General features: G+C 36.3%; 1 protein-coding gene across 12 annotated transcripts in view; it reads right to left on the bottom strand.

The window, feature by feature from the left end:
* RYR2 (ryanodine receptor 2) overlaps positions 1 to 18,051 on the bottom strand; it is a 567,150-nt gene that overhangs the window by 206,631 nt on the left and 342,468 nt on the right. For all 12 annotated transcript variants that reach the window (XM_074316777.1, XM_074316766.1, XM_074316767.1 and 9 more), the window contains 2 exons: positions 7,202 to 7,361; positions 3,951 to 4,098 (listed from right to left, as the gene is read on the bottom strand). In XM_074316777.1, the coding sequence (XP_074172878.1) occupies positions 3,951 to 4,098; positions 7,202 to 7,361 (308 nt within the window). The remainder of the gene's footprint in view (positions 1 to 3,950; positions 4,099 to 7,201; positions 7,362 to 18,051) is intronic.

Genomic DNA, 18,051 nt, shown 5'->3' with positions numbered 1-18,051 from the left:
AAGAAATTTTAAAAAAAATTCCTTCTGCAATTGCCACAAAAAGAATACCTAGGAATAAACTTAACCAAGGATGGGAAAGACTTATATACTGAAAACTCTAAGACATTTTTAAAAGAAATTGAAGAAGACACAAAGAAATGGAAAGACATTCCATGTTCATGGATTGGAAGAATCAACATAGTTAAAATGGCCATATTACCCAAAGCAATATACAGATTTAATGCAATCCCCATCAAAATCCCAATGGCATTTTTTAAAGAATAGAACAAAAAAAATCATCAGATTTGTATGGAACCACAAAAGACCCCGAATAGCCAAAGCAATCCTAAGAAAAAAGAACAATAATGGAGGTATCACACTTCCTGACTTTGGCTTGTACTACAGGGCTACAATAATCAAAACAGCATGGTATTGGCAGAAAAACAGACACACAGACCAATGGAATAAAATTGAGAAACCAGAAATAAACCCACATAAATATGGACAGACAATTTTTGACAAAGAAGTCAAAAACATACAATGGAGGAAAGGCAGCTTCTTCAATAAATGATGCTGGGAGAATTGGAAAGCCACTTGCAAAAGAAAGAAACTAGACTGCTATTTGTCACCGAGTACCAAAATTAACTCAAAATGGATCAAAGACCTAAACATAAGACCTCAAACAATAAACTGCATAGAAGAAAACATAGACACTAAACTTATGGACCTTGGGTTCAAAGAGCATTTTATAAATTTGACCTCAAAAGCAAGGGAAGTAAAAGCTAAAATAAATCAAGGGGACTATATCCAACTTAAAAGCTTCTGCACAGCAAAAGAAACCATCGACAAAATAAAGAGGCAACCAGCCAAATGGGAGATTTTTGCAAACAATGCCTCCAATAAGGGGCTAATACCCAAAATATATAAGAAACTCATACAACTCAACAACAACAAAAACAAACAATCCAATTTAAAAAATGGGCAGAGGATCTGAGAGACATTTCTCCAAAGAAGACATACAAATGGCCAATAAACATATGAAAAAATGTTCAACATCACTAATCAGAGAACCGCAAATCAAAACCACAATGAGATATCTCTTCTTACCAGTTAGAATGGCTATCATCAACAAGACAAATAATAACAAGTGTTGGAGAAAAGGGAACCCTCATACACTGTTGGTGGGAATGCAGACTGGTACAGCCACTATGGAAGGTACTGTGGAGTTTCCTCAAAAAATTAAGAATAGAATTACCATATGACCTAGCAATCCCTCTCCTGGGTATCTACCCAAAAAATCTGAAAACATTTATCCGTAAAGATATATGTGTTCCAATGTTCATTGCAGCTTTATTTATAGTGGCCAAGACATGGAAACAACCAAAGTGTCCTTTGATAGATGAATGGATAAAGAAGTTGTGGTATATATAAAAAATGGAATACTATTCTGCCATAGGAAAGATGAAATAGTACCATTTGTGACGACATGGATGGATTTTGAGATTATTATACTGAGTGAAATAAGTCAGACAGAAAAAGTCAAGAACCATATGATTTCACTGATATCTGGTATATAAAACTGAAAACAACAAAAGAACAAGACAAACAAATGAAGAATCAGAAACTCACAGATACAGACAACAGATTAGTGGTTACCAGAGGGTGGGGGGGTGGGAGATGAGGGTAAGGGGGATCAAACATATGGTGATGAAAAGAGAACTGACTCTGGGTGGTGAACACACAATGTGATATAAATAGATGATGTAACACAGAATTGTACACCTGAAATCTATGTAACTTTACTAACAATTGTCACCCCAATAAACTTTAATTAAAAAAAGTTATTGATGTTAACCAGCCATCCTTTTAACCTCCTGCTCGTATTTCTAATTAAGCAATTTAAGCCTTGATAAAACCTTATAATGAAAAACAAATTAATTTTTCAAATGTTTAAAAATAGTACTTAGAACAATACTCCAAAAACAGTACAATTCAAAACTGACTTTATACTCAATTTGTAACATGTAAGTATTCTGTTGACTAATAGAAAATAGATTATAACCCTTATTAATTACATAGGGTTAGATTAAATTCTATCAAAATTTAGTGCCCTTAACTTTTTTAATGTCAGCAAAAGCAGTAGAGCCAATGACAAATTAACATTTTTAGTCTTATCTTAGTGATCACCAAAGTTATTTTACTTTACTCCATAAAAATCTCTCAAATCTACTTGTTAATTTCCATTTTTATCATCCTAGTTCTGAAAATCACAATTTCCCCAGAACTTCCCAACTGGCCTTTACATTTTGATCGCTTCAATATCTAACTCAGATGCCATTTTCTCCCGTCACTAATTTGTCCAACTGGAAATTAATCCTTCCTATGCATTTTCCATAAAGATCACCACCTACCACACGGTGGGCATGCTGTTTGATGCTAGGGTATACTGGTGAACAAGAAGCAGGATCTTGGCCTCCACTGTGGAAGCTACTAACTACACTAGCGTCACCATTCACTGCTCACGTAAGATTGAACCTTGCCAGCGTACTATCAATGATGCGAACAGAAAGAAAACATCTCGTGCATGCCTCGCAGGGGGAAGCAGGCTTATAGGAATTGTCCCTGAGGAAACCCAGATGTTGAAGTGATCAGACAGACTTTAAATTAGCTATTTTAAGTATGTTCAAAGAACTAAAAGAAAACATGTATAAAGAACTAAGGGAAAGAATGAATATGATGTCTCACCAAATAGAGAATATCAGTGAAGAGACTGATATCAGAAAACATTATAGAAATTGTGGAGTTAAAAAGTACAACTGAAATTAAAAATTCACTAGAGGGGTTCAACATCAGGTTTGAGCCAGCAGAAAAGAAATACTCAATGAACTTGAAGCTAGAGCTATTGAGGTTATCAGGAATGAGAAACAAACACACACAAAAAGGAATGGAGAAAAATAAACAGAACCTCAAAGGCCTGTGAGATAAAATGAAACATGTCAACCTACACACAGTGAAATTCTCAAAAGGAGGGGAGAGAGAGAAAAGGGCAGAAAGAATATTTTAAAAAATAATGACCAAACACTTTCCAAATTTGATGGAAAGTGTTCACAAACAAGGAGCTCAACAAAAATCAAACTATTGAAAGAGAAAGACAAACGTGGAAAGCCCCAAGAGAGAAGCAACACATCACGTACAGGAATCCGGAATCCTCACTAAAAGGGGCAGCCAATGTTGCATCAGGAAACATGGTGGCCGGAAGGCATTGGGGCGACATATGTATCCTGAATTACAATTCCTTGTTGTTCCCAAATAAACCCATTTCGCTGGAGAACTATCTGGCTGTCTATTCACGTAAGGTCAACAATATCAACTCTTGCTACAGGAGCAGAGAATTAACAAGGTGCTCATTTTAAACCACATTCTTAAAAGGTATTATTTAAGGGGAATGTGCTCTTTATACCTAGAACTTTTCAAAATCCATTTAGTTAACACATATTTATTGAGTGTCTATTCTGCGTTTTCCTTAAAGCAGACAATTGCACTAATTCATTAATATTGCCTACATGAATGAGTATAAATAAGGAAGCTTTAGAAAACACTAGCTCCCACTACAGTTTATTCCCATAAATAACTAAAATCAGCTCTTCTGAAGGAGAGCAGGTGGAGTGAAGGTGGGTAAGGGGGGCGCAATATCATAATCAGAGAGTTAACTGTTCATCTCAGGCTCTCTGGGAAGTTACACTCATTTCTTCCCTTTGCAAACTCACTGCAGCCCTGAACCACTCTACTGATAGATGGGTCTAATCCTTCAATGCCCTTCAGGGAAAAAAAATGCTGTAAACTACATACTACATACTAACTTACATACTAAAGGACTCTGTCTTGTACTCCCCCTTTTATTCATGTATTGAGCTTTGAAAAACAACTACATGATTTTGTAACCAGAGGGAAACAAAGTGAAACTGAGATACCGTGGTCTTGATCTGGTGCCTCCAGGTTGTAGCCGTACCCCAGCAGCGTGCGCACAGCCTCCCGGAGGCTGTCTTTATTTGATTTCTTGGTTCTGTCATCGAGAAGAGTGTAGGGAACAAGGCGAGGGTTTCTTCTGTTCTTTACATCCTACAGGGAAAAAAAAACGTGAGTGGTCATCAAAATAATTTCAACAACTTTTGAAAACGAGGCAGTAAATACAAGAAAATTAAAGTAAATTAAAATTAAAGTAAATTAAAATTAAACGTAAGGCCCCTGAAGGGCAAAGCTGGTTATCCCCATTCCCTTTGTCTTCTCAGGCTATAGAAGTTACAGGAACACTATATTGATATAAAGAGGATTTAATTGAATGGCTGCATCCATTTAAAGCAATCCCGCTCCATGAGAAGAAAACGTGACAATAACCACAGCAACAACAAAAGCCAACTTGAAGGACCTCAAACCATCTTCCATTGGCCATGGTCACAGGCCATGGGCTAACTAGAGGACATATCATTTCCTTGCACAGTGGACTGACAAGTCTTGGTTATGAGAAGAGCAAATTAGTATTGGTCACAGGATTCTGAGACAATGAACAAAGTAAGCTGCTATCCCTTATTAATAGAAAAACCAGTCTACAAAAGAAAGCCATTCTATGACCTCAAATAGCTTGAAAATATGCATTAAGTTGACTCCATCAACCAGTGAAACCAGGAGTACTGACAGAACTGCAAAACTCACAATGTGTCTATTAAAATGAGGCTCCAAGTTTCAAATGTGGCTAAAATTGTGTTGACAAAGTAAAAAAATGGCTATCTTACTGTCATAGCAAAAGGATTCCTAATTTTAGAGGAAGTACAAAACTTCTTGTCATGGGAGGTGGAGAGGCACCAAGGACTGCAAGTCTGCAGGGCACAACCACTTAAGAAATGACTTCTAAAAAAAAAAAAATTAAAAAAGAGATGACTTCTTTCCATTCACTGCTGAGACTCGGCTGCAGCTTTTGCCAAACTTTCAAATTTCCAGAGGCACATTCAATTCTCTACCTTAACATGAAGAGGAACTGGGGGGCTGTGGATATTCCCAAACCTTTTCCAAAAAGAGCTGTGTGGTGCACAGTGTTGGTTGGGCAGGAGCGAAGAAAACTGTTCCTACTTTCTGCTTCCCACTCTCTAATGATTGGTACTAAATACCTAATCTGGAATGCATGAGCAACTGTGACACCCGGAGGCAGAATTATCTGGATGCTGTGTTGGGGATGCCATTCCAAAGCCAACCCAAGATAAACAAGCAGTGTAAACAGAGTGCTGGCAGCATCAAGGCAGTACACAGCGCCCCTTCTTTTCAACATGGTTTGGCCCCCCAAATTTTTCCTATATAGAAATTCAGAAGCTGTGTGCTGGGAATCTGATTGTTAAAAGCAGATACCAGGGTTTCATGCATATTCATGTATGAAATAACTATATCAGAGAGACAGAGAAAAGATAACAAGTGAACTCCTGCTCTCAAGGAGTTTGCAGTCTGAACTGGATTATGTTAACAGGAGGGCGATGGAAAATTAAAGACAACACTCACTCAAATAATGCAGCCAATGAGTGGTATCAGTGGGGAATGTGGTGGGGGGATGGGGAGGGAGAGGGAATGAGAAAGGGTTCCCATGAGGGCTGGGCCGCCTCAGGCAGAGCCTGTGATTTTATGAGGAGACAGGACCTCGTGCGCAGGAAGTGGCGGCCTCCCGGAAGTGGAGGCCTGGGGAACTCCTGCCTGTCGACTGAGCCATGCGGTCTTCAAGGCAAGCAGAGAGCCAGTGTGAAGCCATTACCCCTCTGTGGTATGAGGTTCAGGTTCACACACACACACACACACACACACACACACACTGCTTACGCACATTTAGTGTCGACATTCTCATCAGGCACAGTTAGTTTAATTCAACAGAAAAACATATCATTTCAGAAGGTAAAACAAAGCTCTTCAAGCTTTCTTTACTCTTACATGATAAAAATCACTGGCTTGGAAGGATTAGACATACATTTTTTTTCAAACCAACATTTAGCCTTCATCCTGAACCACAGTCGAAATCTATACCTAATAATCCATCTTATTCCTGAAAATCTTTAAGCAAAGGCCACCCACCATGGGCTGGCAAGAGGCAGTGCCACGAGGAAGGGAAGAGTTTTGGCTCTGGAGCCAGGAGGGTTGACCCCAACCTGGTTGCACCACCTGCCGCCGTGTGTGCTGGGTAAATGGCTCTGTAAGGCTCCCTGCACACCATGTGTGACCTGGGAATCAAAACCGTTCATCCTTCCTGGAATTGTTGTGAGAGTTAAAGAAGAAAATATGTGAAAAACTGTAGGCAGGGTAACTGGCTTCTTACACGAATAGCAAATTGTTGCACAGTAGTTGTTAGGTGCCAGGACTGTCATAAGCCTTCCTTGTATGTAAGGTACTTAAGGAAGTTCATTCATTTATTGATGAGGAAAACACTGGCACAGAGAATTTGCATAGCCTTCCCAACCAAGGGCATGTGGTCGCCAAGAGGGAGGCTAAAGTTTGCTTTTAGCCCCTCTGCTATGCTGCCTCCCTGTGCAGCGACTGTTAGCTCCTCCCACGGGTGCCCCCATTCACAGAGCTCCATGACTCTGAAATCCAGAAGCCTCCGAAAACTCATTTTTCACTAAGTTTAACAAAGACTCAGTGGGTGGCAAAACATGATCTGAATTGAGGCAAGGCTGCTTATAGCCTTTATTTACCCTCTTGATGTCATCCTGCCCACGCTGTGCTGAACAGATAGGAAGCTACAGTCTGCTGCCCTGCAGAGGGGGCCAGGTAACATGCAAAACCATCCCATCACCACTCTGAAAACCAAGAAACATCTGGATTCTGAAATTCATCTGGGCCCAGGGGCTTTGAATGTGGAATTGTGGGCCTCTTCTATTACTATTTTATCTCAATCATCTCATATTTCAAGAGTTTCTCCTAAAATACAACATCAGAGAGAGAAACGCCACAAAAGCACGCTATAAATCATTGCCCTGGTAATATTCATGTGCACCTCACGTTAACACCCAAAGGTACAGTCATCTGAAAATTTTCAAGTCCAGCACTAAAGGTGTTTTAGCACATCGGTACATTAAGATAGCTGTATGATATGAGTTTTTAAGTCGTCATTATTTAACCTCTCCTGTTACAATCATGCTAGTTAATCCTCCAGTAAACATCAATCTGCATGCCACAGCGTGGCACCACCTACCTGCTGGATGCCATAGGTCCAGCCCTGCCGGATTCGATCCCGGGCCCACACATTATGGGCATTTTCTGCCAACTTGTCCACCATCGCTTCCTGAGACGGGGTGAGCTTGATAAAGCTCAGGTCCATCGGGGCAGGCTTGTATCCACTTGTCAGCTGGTAACTACAGACCAAAGCAAAAGCAGTATGTAACTGGTTTTTCCATAAAAGTCAATGCTTAAGAATCCCTGTCTTTTTATGGCCCCACTTACTCTGTTTCATAAACCACAGTGGTAACCACTGCTGAAGCACCAGTCAGTGAGTCTGGGCCCTTTCCACTCAAGCCAATTAACTCATTAGGTGGAAAGACCACACCATCTTTAGTTTTTCATTGTTTCACCAGTGAAACAGAAGGCGACAACTCACCTATCTCTCAAAGTTGAAAAGAACTCATCACTGTTTGCATTCCTAATAGTTGAGGCTTTTGTATGGTATAAATCAAATTATTGGTTATCAATTACAATACTTGATGGATTTCTCATCCAAAGTTCTCATTTTCCTTCAACTCTCTAATGTTGTGTTAATGTAATGTTTATTTAATAACTCTGTGTGTCTTTTCAGATACTAGCTGTTCATTATTCTGTAGGAAAGTTCTAATGCATTTGTAAGTTATTTCTCTATTGCCATTCCTAGTTACATAATATAGCAAGCCAGGTAAGAGAGATGAGGAAATCCCAGGCAGAACCATGTAAAACATTATGAAGGCCTGGATTTTAGGGAACTCGTACCACAGACTATATCCACACTCTTGAGTTGGAGAGAGGGGAAACTAACATGAGTAAAAGTTTTGGTCTTTTGGAAAAAAACATAAAGTTGAAAATATAAAATTTTCAACACACATAACATTCAGTCAATAGCATTGCCCTCTTCCATTCAGACACACACACTTATCTCCTGTTTAATGACTGTTGGCACAAAGCCTCTTTTCCAGCTGCTTTTCTCTCATTCTCTGTCACACTGTGTTCCCTATAATCAACTGTGCCTTGAGATGAGGATCTGTCCCTGACCCACTTATCTGTCACTATATTTAAAACAATGCATGGCAGATAGCAGCCTTTCAACCTATAGTTTTTGAAAGAATTAACTGTATTTACCAAGTTAATATAAAGATACATGCATCTTCATCTCAAAAATTCTCCTTTTGTGCAAGTGAAGAAAATTCACCAATTATGCTAAGCTAAAAAAAAAAAAAAGTATCCAAATGTGAGAAAACACTCTTTAAGATAAAATTATAAGTCATCTTTACCCTTTTAATTATTCTGTGTAGCATCATTACAAGGTAAGCTCTGTGACATCAGCGAGTTTGACTGCTTTGTCCCTAGCTATCCCCAGAGCCTAGAACAGTGCCTTACATGTGACAGACATTCAATAAAAATATGTTGAATGAATCAATGAATTACAGCAATAAATAACTTTTGAGGTTGAATAAAGTTGACTTTACCTAAGTTACGCCTATTTCATTATAAGACATCCATATTTTATAAATCATTTATAGACAAAAGACTTAGAAATATTTTGTTTTATTGAAGTAGATTACATTAGTCTGGCAATTGTAACAATTATGGCTATTTACTGCCTATGCCATTCAATTTACATTCATGCACTAAATTTACAGACAAGAAATTTTTTAAATCAGAACTCTGCATGTTTGGGTAATTAACAGTATCTTTTTCTTTTTTTTAAAGGGAAGCCACCTGGGATTTTTAACCATTCATACAAATCATTATATTTCATAGAATTCCAGTCTTTAAATAAATAAATCTACAAACTGTAAGCACAGCATATATACAAGTCCTCAATTGAGAAATGTTTTCTCAAGCAACAGCTCCCAGTGCATTTCAAATGCACCAACAGGAATTCAGGCTGGCAGGTGTGATCTCCCAGCTTAACATTATCAGCTAGAAACAGCGTCAGGAACAGTGAGGATCAGTCTTTCGTGCTTGCCCCCCTCCCTTCTCTACTCTCACCCTCCTGCCGACTTTCCCCACAATCGCCCAGCACACAACAGCACACAATTCTCTTTCTTCTTTCATTTTCCAGCGGCTCTGATCCCACCTAGCTGTCACAGAGGAGAGGCATATGGCAAAGTTCGGAAACTAATCTACAAATAACTGATGAGTGTCTCCACTGCCTGAATGGGGGTTGTGTGCACGCTAAAAGAGGGACGATTCTTCCCTGCAAACCGGCCCTCTGGGCAGACTTTCCAGCAATATCTCAGATGGAATGAGGAGGGTAGAAGGCGGTCTGGTAACGTGTAAAGCTGCATAATAGTGGCATAGGATTTCTCCTTATTTTCTATATGTCGCTCTTCCTCTATGCAATATCTACTGGAGTTGCTTTAATCTGTGATCACAATGAAAACCTACGGACATGCATTTGCATCTGCTGATTTGAAATAGCACAATAATTAGTTCACACTTATTTTTGGATGTAGAAAATTCATAACTATTTTTCCTGACCCTGTGCAAGAAAGTACTTAAACTGTAAAGCAGCCTTTTAAGTGGATAATCCTATCCAAATTAAAGTTACCCCCATTTCATTAAAGTCACTCCTATTTCCACAGCTGTACTTTAAATCATCTTCTATAGTAAAAATACAAATATCTTCTAAATCAATAGACTTCAACCTATTGTATTTGATAAAATATGCTGACTCATGAATGCTTAAACCAATATGGATTAGTGATATCAACAATGATTTATCAATCCATTTTTGTTCATAGTACATGTTGATAAAGTCACTAAGAATCAAACGATTACATCAAAGTGAGATTTTTTTTAAAAATAAAATGCATAAATGCACTTTGGCAAACAATGTCCATTTCATCTTATTAATACAATTCAATTAGGTACATAAAGATCAATCAACTGCTAATATGAACTATTATCTTCTTGTGATTGAAAAAGAACTAAAAACAGAGCTTTTCAATAAAAGTGATTGATATCAATTTTGGAAGCTAAATGCTTTCAAGGAAAGTGTCAGATTGATTACCAGCAATTTAAAAGAAATAAATGAAAGATTGCCATAACAAATCTTGGGAAGCAGAATTTCATATAACAGGGAAAAGTCATCACATTAGCAATTATATAATACAAATTATGTGTAGCTCATAAACCCTTGTGCAGCACAGCTTCAGAACAGATACAGCGACAAACCAAGTCTAGGCTGAGAGGCAGCTCTCCCTCCTCCCTCCACCACAGACCACAAGAGAGAAGCAGGAATGGAGGACTCACAGACATGAGGACAGACCCAGTATGTGGACCAAAACCGAAGATCAATCCAGAACATGTATCCCATCCCATAAGACACCAGGGGAGATGGTGACCCAAGACCCTGCCTTGTCCCAACCTCCGTCAGGCCCCTCAGCCCTCCTTCCTACTAGGCCTCTGACCCTGGGCTCCATACTGCTCCATTCAGTCCAGTTTCAGCAAGAGTCTTGCTGGATCACTTTAGTGAAAAGCCCACCCTTGATATCTGATCACCCTGATCTGCCTTTCGCGAGAATCCTATCAAGTCAGTGTTGCCGGAGTCCCTTATCCTCAAAGTCTCCTCTTAGTGATTTTCCGTCCACTGACCCCACCCTGCTCCTAGGCTGGAAAGCCTCACTTGTCCTTGTAGTCAGAATGGAGCCTGGCTCCATGCCGAGCTCTCAATTTACAGCTTTACCTTCTGTCCACCTCTGGCTTTCTTTGACATAATTAAGTCATGGCAGCAAAGTCCAATGAGATTCACCAAGGATCCATTGTCCCCTCACCATCAGGCAAGTGTCCCAAACTTATGTAGCCCCGTGAGTAACAGGGGATAAACCTTGAATTCAAATTCAACAACAAACATTCATTCTGCAACTGGTCCTTGAATAATACAGACCAAGAAAAAAAAACCTGTATCTTTATAGAATCATGTTCTGAAAAGAACCAGGCAGAAAACAAAATAAACATAAAATAATGGTGTGTTTGAAGATGGGAGTGCTGTGTGGAAAAATGAAGTAGCAAAAGGGGCGTGAGAGGAAGTACAATTTTATATAGGATACAATTTTTAAAAGGCCAAGGAAGGCGTTTTGAGGAGATGACATTTGAATCAACACTTAAAGGTGAGAATAAACACAGAGAACATAATTTTAATTGAGTTTGTGCTGAACAAACAGGTTAAATTTCTATGACCAAGCTGCTGTCTGGCTACAAGGCCCATTGGGTTTAAATACTTTAGCAATTTTAGGAAATAGAACGTAATCAGTGAAAATGAAGAACATGACATATTAGCATATTTTTTTAATTTGTGGTCTGTGAAATTTACTCACTACACATATAAAGAGTGTATAAACTTGTTTTCTTTTTCCTTCTGAATCACAGTGCCTCACCATTTCAGAAGAAAAATCCAACTGTATTTGTGACACCGTTTCTCATTTCAGTAAATATTTATATAAGCTGAATTGTGTCCATGTGCTTGTGTCTCTATGATGTGGTTCCACATACTCAGCATCATCTAAGCATTCATTCCAGAAAGTCGTTTTAAAGGTATATATACATGTATGCATCGAGATGTCATTCTTAGCCCTTTATCTGCCTCATTATGCCTGAGCAATTCCGTGGACCCCTCCACTGAGTGACTCCACAGCACTGGGGTAAGAAGGTGGGGAGGGGGAAAGAGAATTGAGCAGTTTTAGAAGCCTCTCCAACGATTCTAAGATGCTTTTTCATTACTTAACACTAACACTTATTTCTCAGTGAAATGTACAGGTGACCAGTTTCTGACCCACTATGTTCTGTGTTAATTTAATAACAGGTAAGTGCTAAAGAGACATTTTCTAGTTTTCACACATCTTTTTATTACTGGAAAAAAACTCAGCATGCACATAATATACTTTTGTAATAAAGTACTAGGTTGAGTTTGCTAATCTTTTCCTTAGTGTTTTTGCATCTATGCTTGTGAGTGAGACTAGATTGTAATTTTCCTTTTTCATTTTGCCGTGATCTGAGCTGTGTATCAAGGTTATATTATTCTTCAAAAATAAGCTGTGAAGTGCTGTTTCTTTTTCATTCGAGATTAACATTCTTAAGTATGTGGTAGAAATCAATAGAAAAATCGTTGGGTGTGTATGTGTAGATTTTAAATTATTAATCCAATTCCTTTAATAGTTATAGCTATGTTAACATTTTCTTTCCTCTTGGGTCATTTTTAATATTATTCTACACAACTGTCCACATCATTTAACTGTAGAAAATTTTGGCATAAATGTATTGCATTTTGCTGTCTCTCCTGAAAATATTCCTAAAATTGCTAAAGTAAATCTTTCTTTCTTCTTTCATCAATCTTTTCAGAGGTTTTTTTTCCCTCATTATTAAAACATGCTTTCTCCAAGTATTGATTTATATATTTAATCCATATATTTTGATATGAAGTCTTTTCCTTTTCCATTCTTGTGTTTTTAAATTTTTATGATGATACATTTGATCCACAAGCTATTTAGAACTATGTTTTAAAATTTCTAAATATGTCATGGCTTTATATGTATTTTTGGTTGTTGCTTTCATTCCTTCTGATTCAGTGACTATGATCTTTATGATATCAATGTCCTTATGTTGTAAAGAATGTTAAATTTTACAAAAGTTCTGTATGTGCAGTGTTCTATATATGCCAAGCATTTAATTTGTAGAGGTTTAAATGTTTATTAATCTTCATTAATATTTGCCTATTATACATCTCAGTTTCTGGGAGCTGTATTATGAACTACCACTGTGAATGTACATTTGTCTATTTTGAAAAGCCTATTAATATTTTGCTGTTTTGATTTTCTTGAAGCTGTTTTATTTGGTACACACATGAGTAGTTACAGCATGTTTGTTTGTTTGTTTGTTTTTAACTTTATACAGTGACCTTTTCTTAATTTTGCTTTCAGAACTATTTTGTCTTTAAAAAGTTTCTTTTGAGTAATATTGCTTGGTAAGTCATATTCTTATTATTTTCAACTTTTTTATGTCCAGAATTTCTTGATAGTTTGCTCTAGATGGGTGTTATTTTTGTGAGGTGTGTACAACTTGAGTTATCTTTTTAAATCCAATCTGACAATCTCTGTATCTTACCTGGAAAATTTAATCTATTTTTTTTAAAGTTTTTTAAGGTTATCTCTTTCTTTCTTTCTTTTTTACTTTTTTAATTACATAAGTATTATTGGTATACAATCTTATATTATACCAGCTTCAGGTATACAATATAGTGATTCAACATTTTATACCTTGCAATGTGATCACCCCACTAATTCTAGTAATCATCTGTCACCACGCAAACCAATCACAATATTGTTGACTATAATCCCCTTCACCTTTTCACCCATCTCCCCACCTCCTCCCTTTTTGTAACCACACCTTTGGTCTCTGTTTCTATGAGTCTGTTTTTGTTTTGTTTTTGTTTTTAGATTCCATATATAAGTTAAATCATATCTGGATTTATATCTGTCAGGATATTTTTATTTTTTAAAATAAATATTCTTTTTTCAATTACAGTTGACATTCAATATTATTTTATGTTAGTTTCAGGTATACGCGCAGTGGTTAGATATTCATATAACTTAAGAAATAATCCCCCCAATTAGCCTAGTTCCCACCTAACACTATGCATAGTTATTACAAAATTATTGACTATATGCCCCATGCTGTATTTTACATCACCGTGACTATTTTGTAACTACCAATTTGTACTTCTTAATCCCTCCACCTTTTCCACCCAGCTCTCCAAACCTCCCCTCATCTGGGAATCATCAGTTTGTTCTCTGTATCTATGAGTCTGTTTCTGTTTTCTTTGTTTGTTTATGTTATTCTTTAGATTCCACATATAAGTGAGATTATATGGTATTTGTCTTTCTCTGTCCGACTTATTTCACTTAGCAAATTATACTCTAGGTCCAACCATGTTGTCATCAATGGTAAGATTTCATTCTTTTGGCTGAGTAATATTCCATTGTATAAATGTACCACCTCTTCTTTATCCAGTCATCTATTGATGAATTAGGTTGCTTCCCTATCTTGCGTATTGTAGATAACACTGCAGTGAACATAGGGGTGGATATATGTTTTTAAATTAGTGTTTTGGATTTCTTCAGATAAATACCAAGAAGTGGAATTGCTGGTCATAAGGTAGTTCTAACTCCATACTGTTTTCCATAGGCCTGCACCAATTTACATTCCCACCAACAGTGCACAAGGGTTCCCTTTTCTCCACATCCTCACCAACACTGCTTGTTGATTTATTGATGAGGGCCATTCTGACAGATGTGAGATGACATCTCATTGTGGTTTTAATTTGTATTTCTCTGATGGTTAGTGATGTTGAGCATCTTTTCATATGTCTATTGGCCATTTGTATGTCCTATTTAGACAAATGTCTCTTCAGGTCCTCTGCCCATTTGTTAATTGGATTTATTTTATTTTATTTTATTTTATTTGGTATTGAGTTTTATGAGTTCTTTATAAATTTTGGATATTAACCCCTTATTAGATGTATCATTGGCAAATATCTTCTCCCATTCAGTAGACTGTGTTTTCATTTTGTTGATGGTTTCCTTTGCTGCACAAAAACTTTTATGTTTGATGTAGTCCCATTTGTTTATTTTTTTCTTTTGTTTCCCTTTCCCAAGTAGATAGATCACAAAGAAGATTAAGAACAATCTCAGAGAGTTTACTGCCTATGTTTTCTTCTAGGAGTTTGATGGCTTCAGGTCTTACACTGAAGTCTTCAATCCATTTTTACTTTATTCTTATATATGGTATAAGAAGGTGGTTTCATTTCATTTTTTACATGTATCTGTCCAGTCCCAACCTTATTTATTGAATAAACTGTCATTACACCACTGTATATTCTTGCCTCTTTTATCATAGATTAAGTGACCATATAGGTCTGGATTTATTTCTGTGATCTCTATTCTGTTCCATTGATTATGTGTCTGTTTTTATGCCAGTACCATGCTGCTTTGATTAATATAGCCTTATAGTATAGTTTGATATCAGGAAACGTGATACCTCCACTTTTGTTCTTGCTCAAGATTGCTGTGGTTATTCGGGGTCTTTTGTGGTTCCATGTAAATTTTATTTGCACCTTCTTCAATTTCTTTTTTCAATGTCTTATAATTTTCTGAGTACAGGTTCTTTACCTCTCTGGTTTAATTTATTCTTTTTTTTTATTTATTTTGTTTTTTTATGTAATTGTAAACAGGGTTGTTTTCTTAATTTCTCTTTCTGATAATTCATTATCGGTGTATAAAAATGCAACCAAATTCTAAATATTAATTTTGTATCCTGCTTCTTTACTGAATGCATTCATCAGTTCTAATAGGGTTTTATTCTGGAGTCTTTAGGGTTCTCTCTATACAGTATCATGTCATCTGTAAATAATGACAGTTTTACACTTCCTTTCCAATTTGGATGTCTTTTACTTCTTTTTCTTGTCTGATTGCTTTGGCTAGGACTTCCAAAATAACCATTCTTCATGCACACAAAAGAATATGCTTTAAAGCATTATAATAAAATGAACTCCATTAATCCATCACTACATTAAGAATTAGAACATTACTAACAACATTGTTCCTATATGTGTGCTCCTCTCAACTCACAGCCTTGTGTGATATATTTTTATCCATTCTTGAAATTATTATTTAGGTTCATCTATGCTGTCATTTATAACAGTAAATCATTCATTTTCTTATGTGACTACATCCAACATAATTCATCTTCCTACTGAATAACATCCCTCCCATTCCCTCTGAACTTTCTCTTATTTTTATGCTGTTACAATAATATTTTTGGGAATAATAGCTTCCTGTTTGTTCGTGTGGACTTTCTCTAGAGCATACGTCTAAATAGTGAAACTGCTGGGTAACATGTGCAAATGTTTAATTTTACACAATGATGCCAAATTGCTTTAAAAATGTTTGTAAAATCACTCCAATCATTTAGGTTGTGCTGATCTACATCCATATCAATACTTGTTATTATCAGGTTCCTTAACTTTTGCCAATAGAGTAAGAATAAAACGGAGTCTCATGGCACATTTAGATAATAGACTGTTGGCAGGTTTGAGTACAGCTTTCATTTAACAAACTCACTTTTTCCATTTCCTGATCTATTCTCAAATAATGGATAGTTACTTGGCAACACAAATAAAAAGTCTCAGTAAAAATAAATAAATTAATTAATTAAGGAAGAAATAGAGTCCTTAATTCCCCAATGAGACTAACTTACTGCAAACCCTGTGCCCTATCTATCTATCAGTCTATCTATCTATCTCAGATTTAGAAATCAGAATTGAGGTGGTTGACATAAAGACATTTAACAAACTATTTGTTTCAACAACAACAACAAAAAAGGAGCCAGACTTTTTCTGACCAGAGATATTCTGTTGGAGATGATTGTTTTGACAGTAAAAAATGGCTTTACCAATTAAGTTTTATGGAAGATAAATTCCATATATTGACCCAAGAATTTTTTTGGTTTTGATTTGTTTTTTAATACTTTATTTTTTGGAGCAGTTTTAGATTGACAGCAAAATTGAGAGGAAGGTACAGAGGCATCTGATATACCTCCTGCCCCATCTACACAGTTTCCCCCGCTACAATAGTCCTATCAGATGGTATATGTGTTACAATTGATGTACCCACACTGACACACATTATCATCCAAAACCTATAGTTTTCTTTAGAGCTCACTCTTGACGTTGTGTATTGTATGTGTTGGAAAAATGTACAGTGATATGTATCAACCATTATAGTGTCATACAGAGTATTTTCACTTTAAAAATTCTGTTTTCTCTACCCATTAACCTCTCTTCCCCTACCCCCTGGCAACCATTGATCTTTTTATTGTCTCCATAGTTTTGCGTATTCTAGAATCTCATATATTTGGACTAATACAGTACATAGCCTTTTCAGATTCTACTACCTGGGGGGGGGGGGTGGGTTTAGCCTTACTAATGCCTTTCTGTTATACTTTCCAAAAAACTGAGAGAGTGGGTTACTTCAATGAGAGGATAATGAATTCTTTCTCAAGTAAGGTAGGTTCCAGTTTTTGCTTTTATAAAATTAAACAAGGACACAACTGAGTTGTCACATGATTGATCATTAAACATAGCTTTTGATAACGAAATTTTGGTTCACCGGACTGAATGATTTTTTTTTTTAACAAAAAAATTATTTATGTGAACAAAGAATGCAACTGACTCTGTAACTTGTCCCTTTCTATCAATAAATACTATTTATACATGGATATGTAATTGGAAAAATAGATGAATCCATTCATTATGAGCTACTTCCAACTATATCTTACTTTTTTATATTGATTTTTGGCAAAAATTATGTTGCTTTGAATACTTGTATACCAAAAATAATTATAATAATTCAGAAGAAAAATTTCAACACATAATGACTATGTTCACAGAAAACAAAAAAATAAAAGTTAAAAATTCAATTTAGATATACACTGGGTTATAAAGAAGTATGATACGGTGATCAATCAAAATATATTTTAATAGGGTAATATTATGTAGGGTAAATGGATTGGAAATACAATTCAAAGAGAAAAAATGATGTTAAATTTTCTATTATTAACAAGTTTACATGTAGATTTTAAATAGATAATGGTATGTATCTAATTGCTGAGTATCTCCTTTTATTAGATACACTAAAAAATGACACAAAAGTGTCATTTCAAAATATAACTATGTGAAATATGCCATAAATAGTCTCCTTTGGAACTAAACTTAAAAAAACTAGAAGCTAAAAATGTGAAAGATGTATTTTTTTGGAATTTTTTTTCTTTCTTTTTTTTTTT

This window comes from Rhinolophus sinicus, linkage group LG12 (genome assembly GCF_036562045.2).
Source record: "Rhinolophus sinicus isolate RSC01 linkage group LG12, ASM3656204v1, whole genome shotgun sequence".
NCBI classification, from domain to species: Eukaryota; Metazoa; Chordata; class Mammalia; order Chiroptera; family Rhinolophidae; genus Rhinolophus; species Rhinolophus sinicus.
Note: the sequence above shows the minus strand (reverse complement) of the source record. Positions and strands in the feature narration are given on the sequence as shown.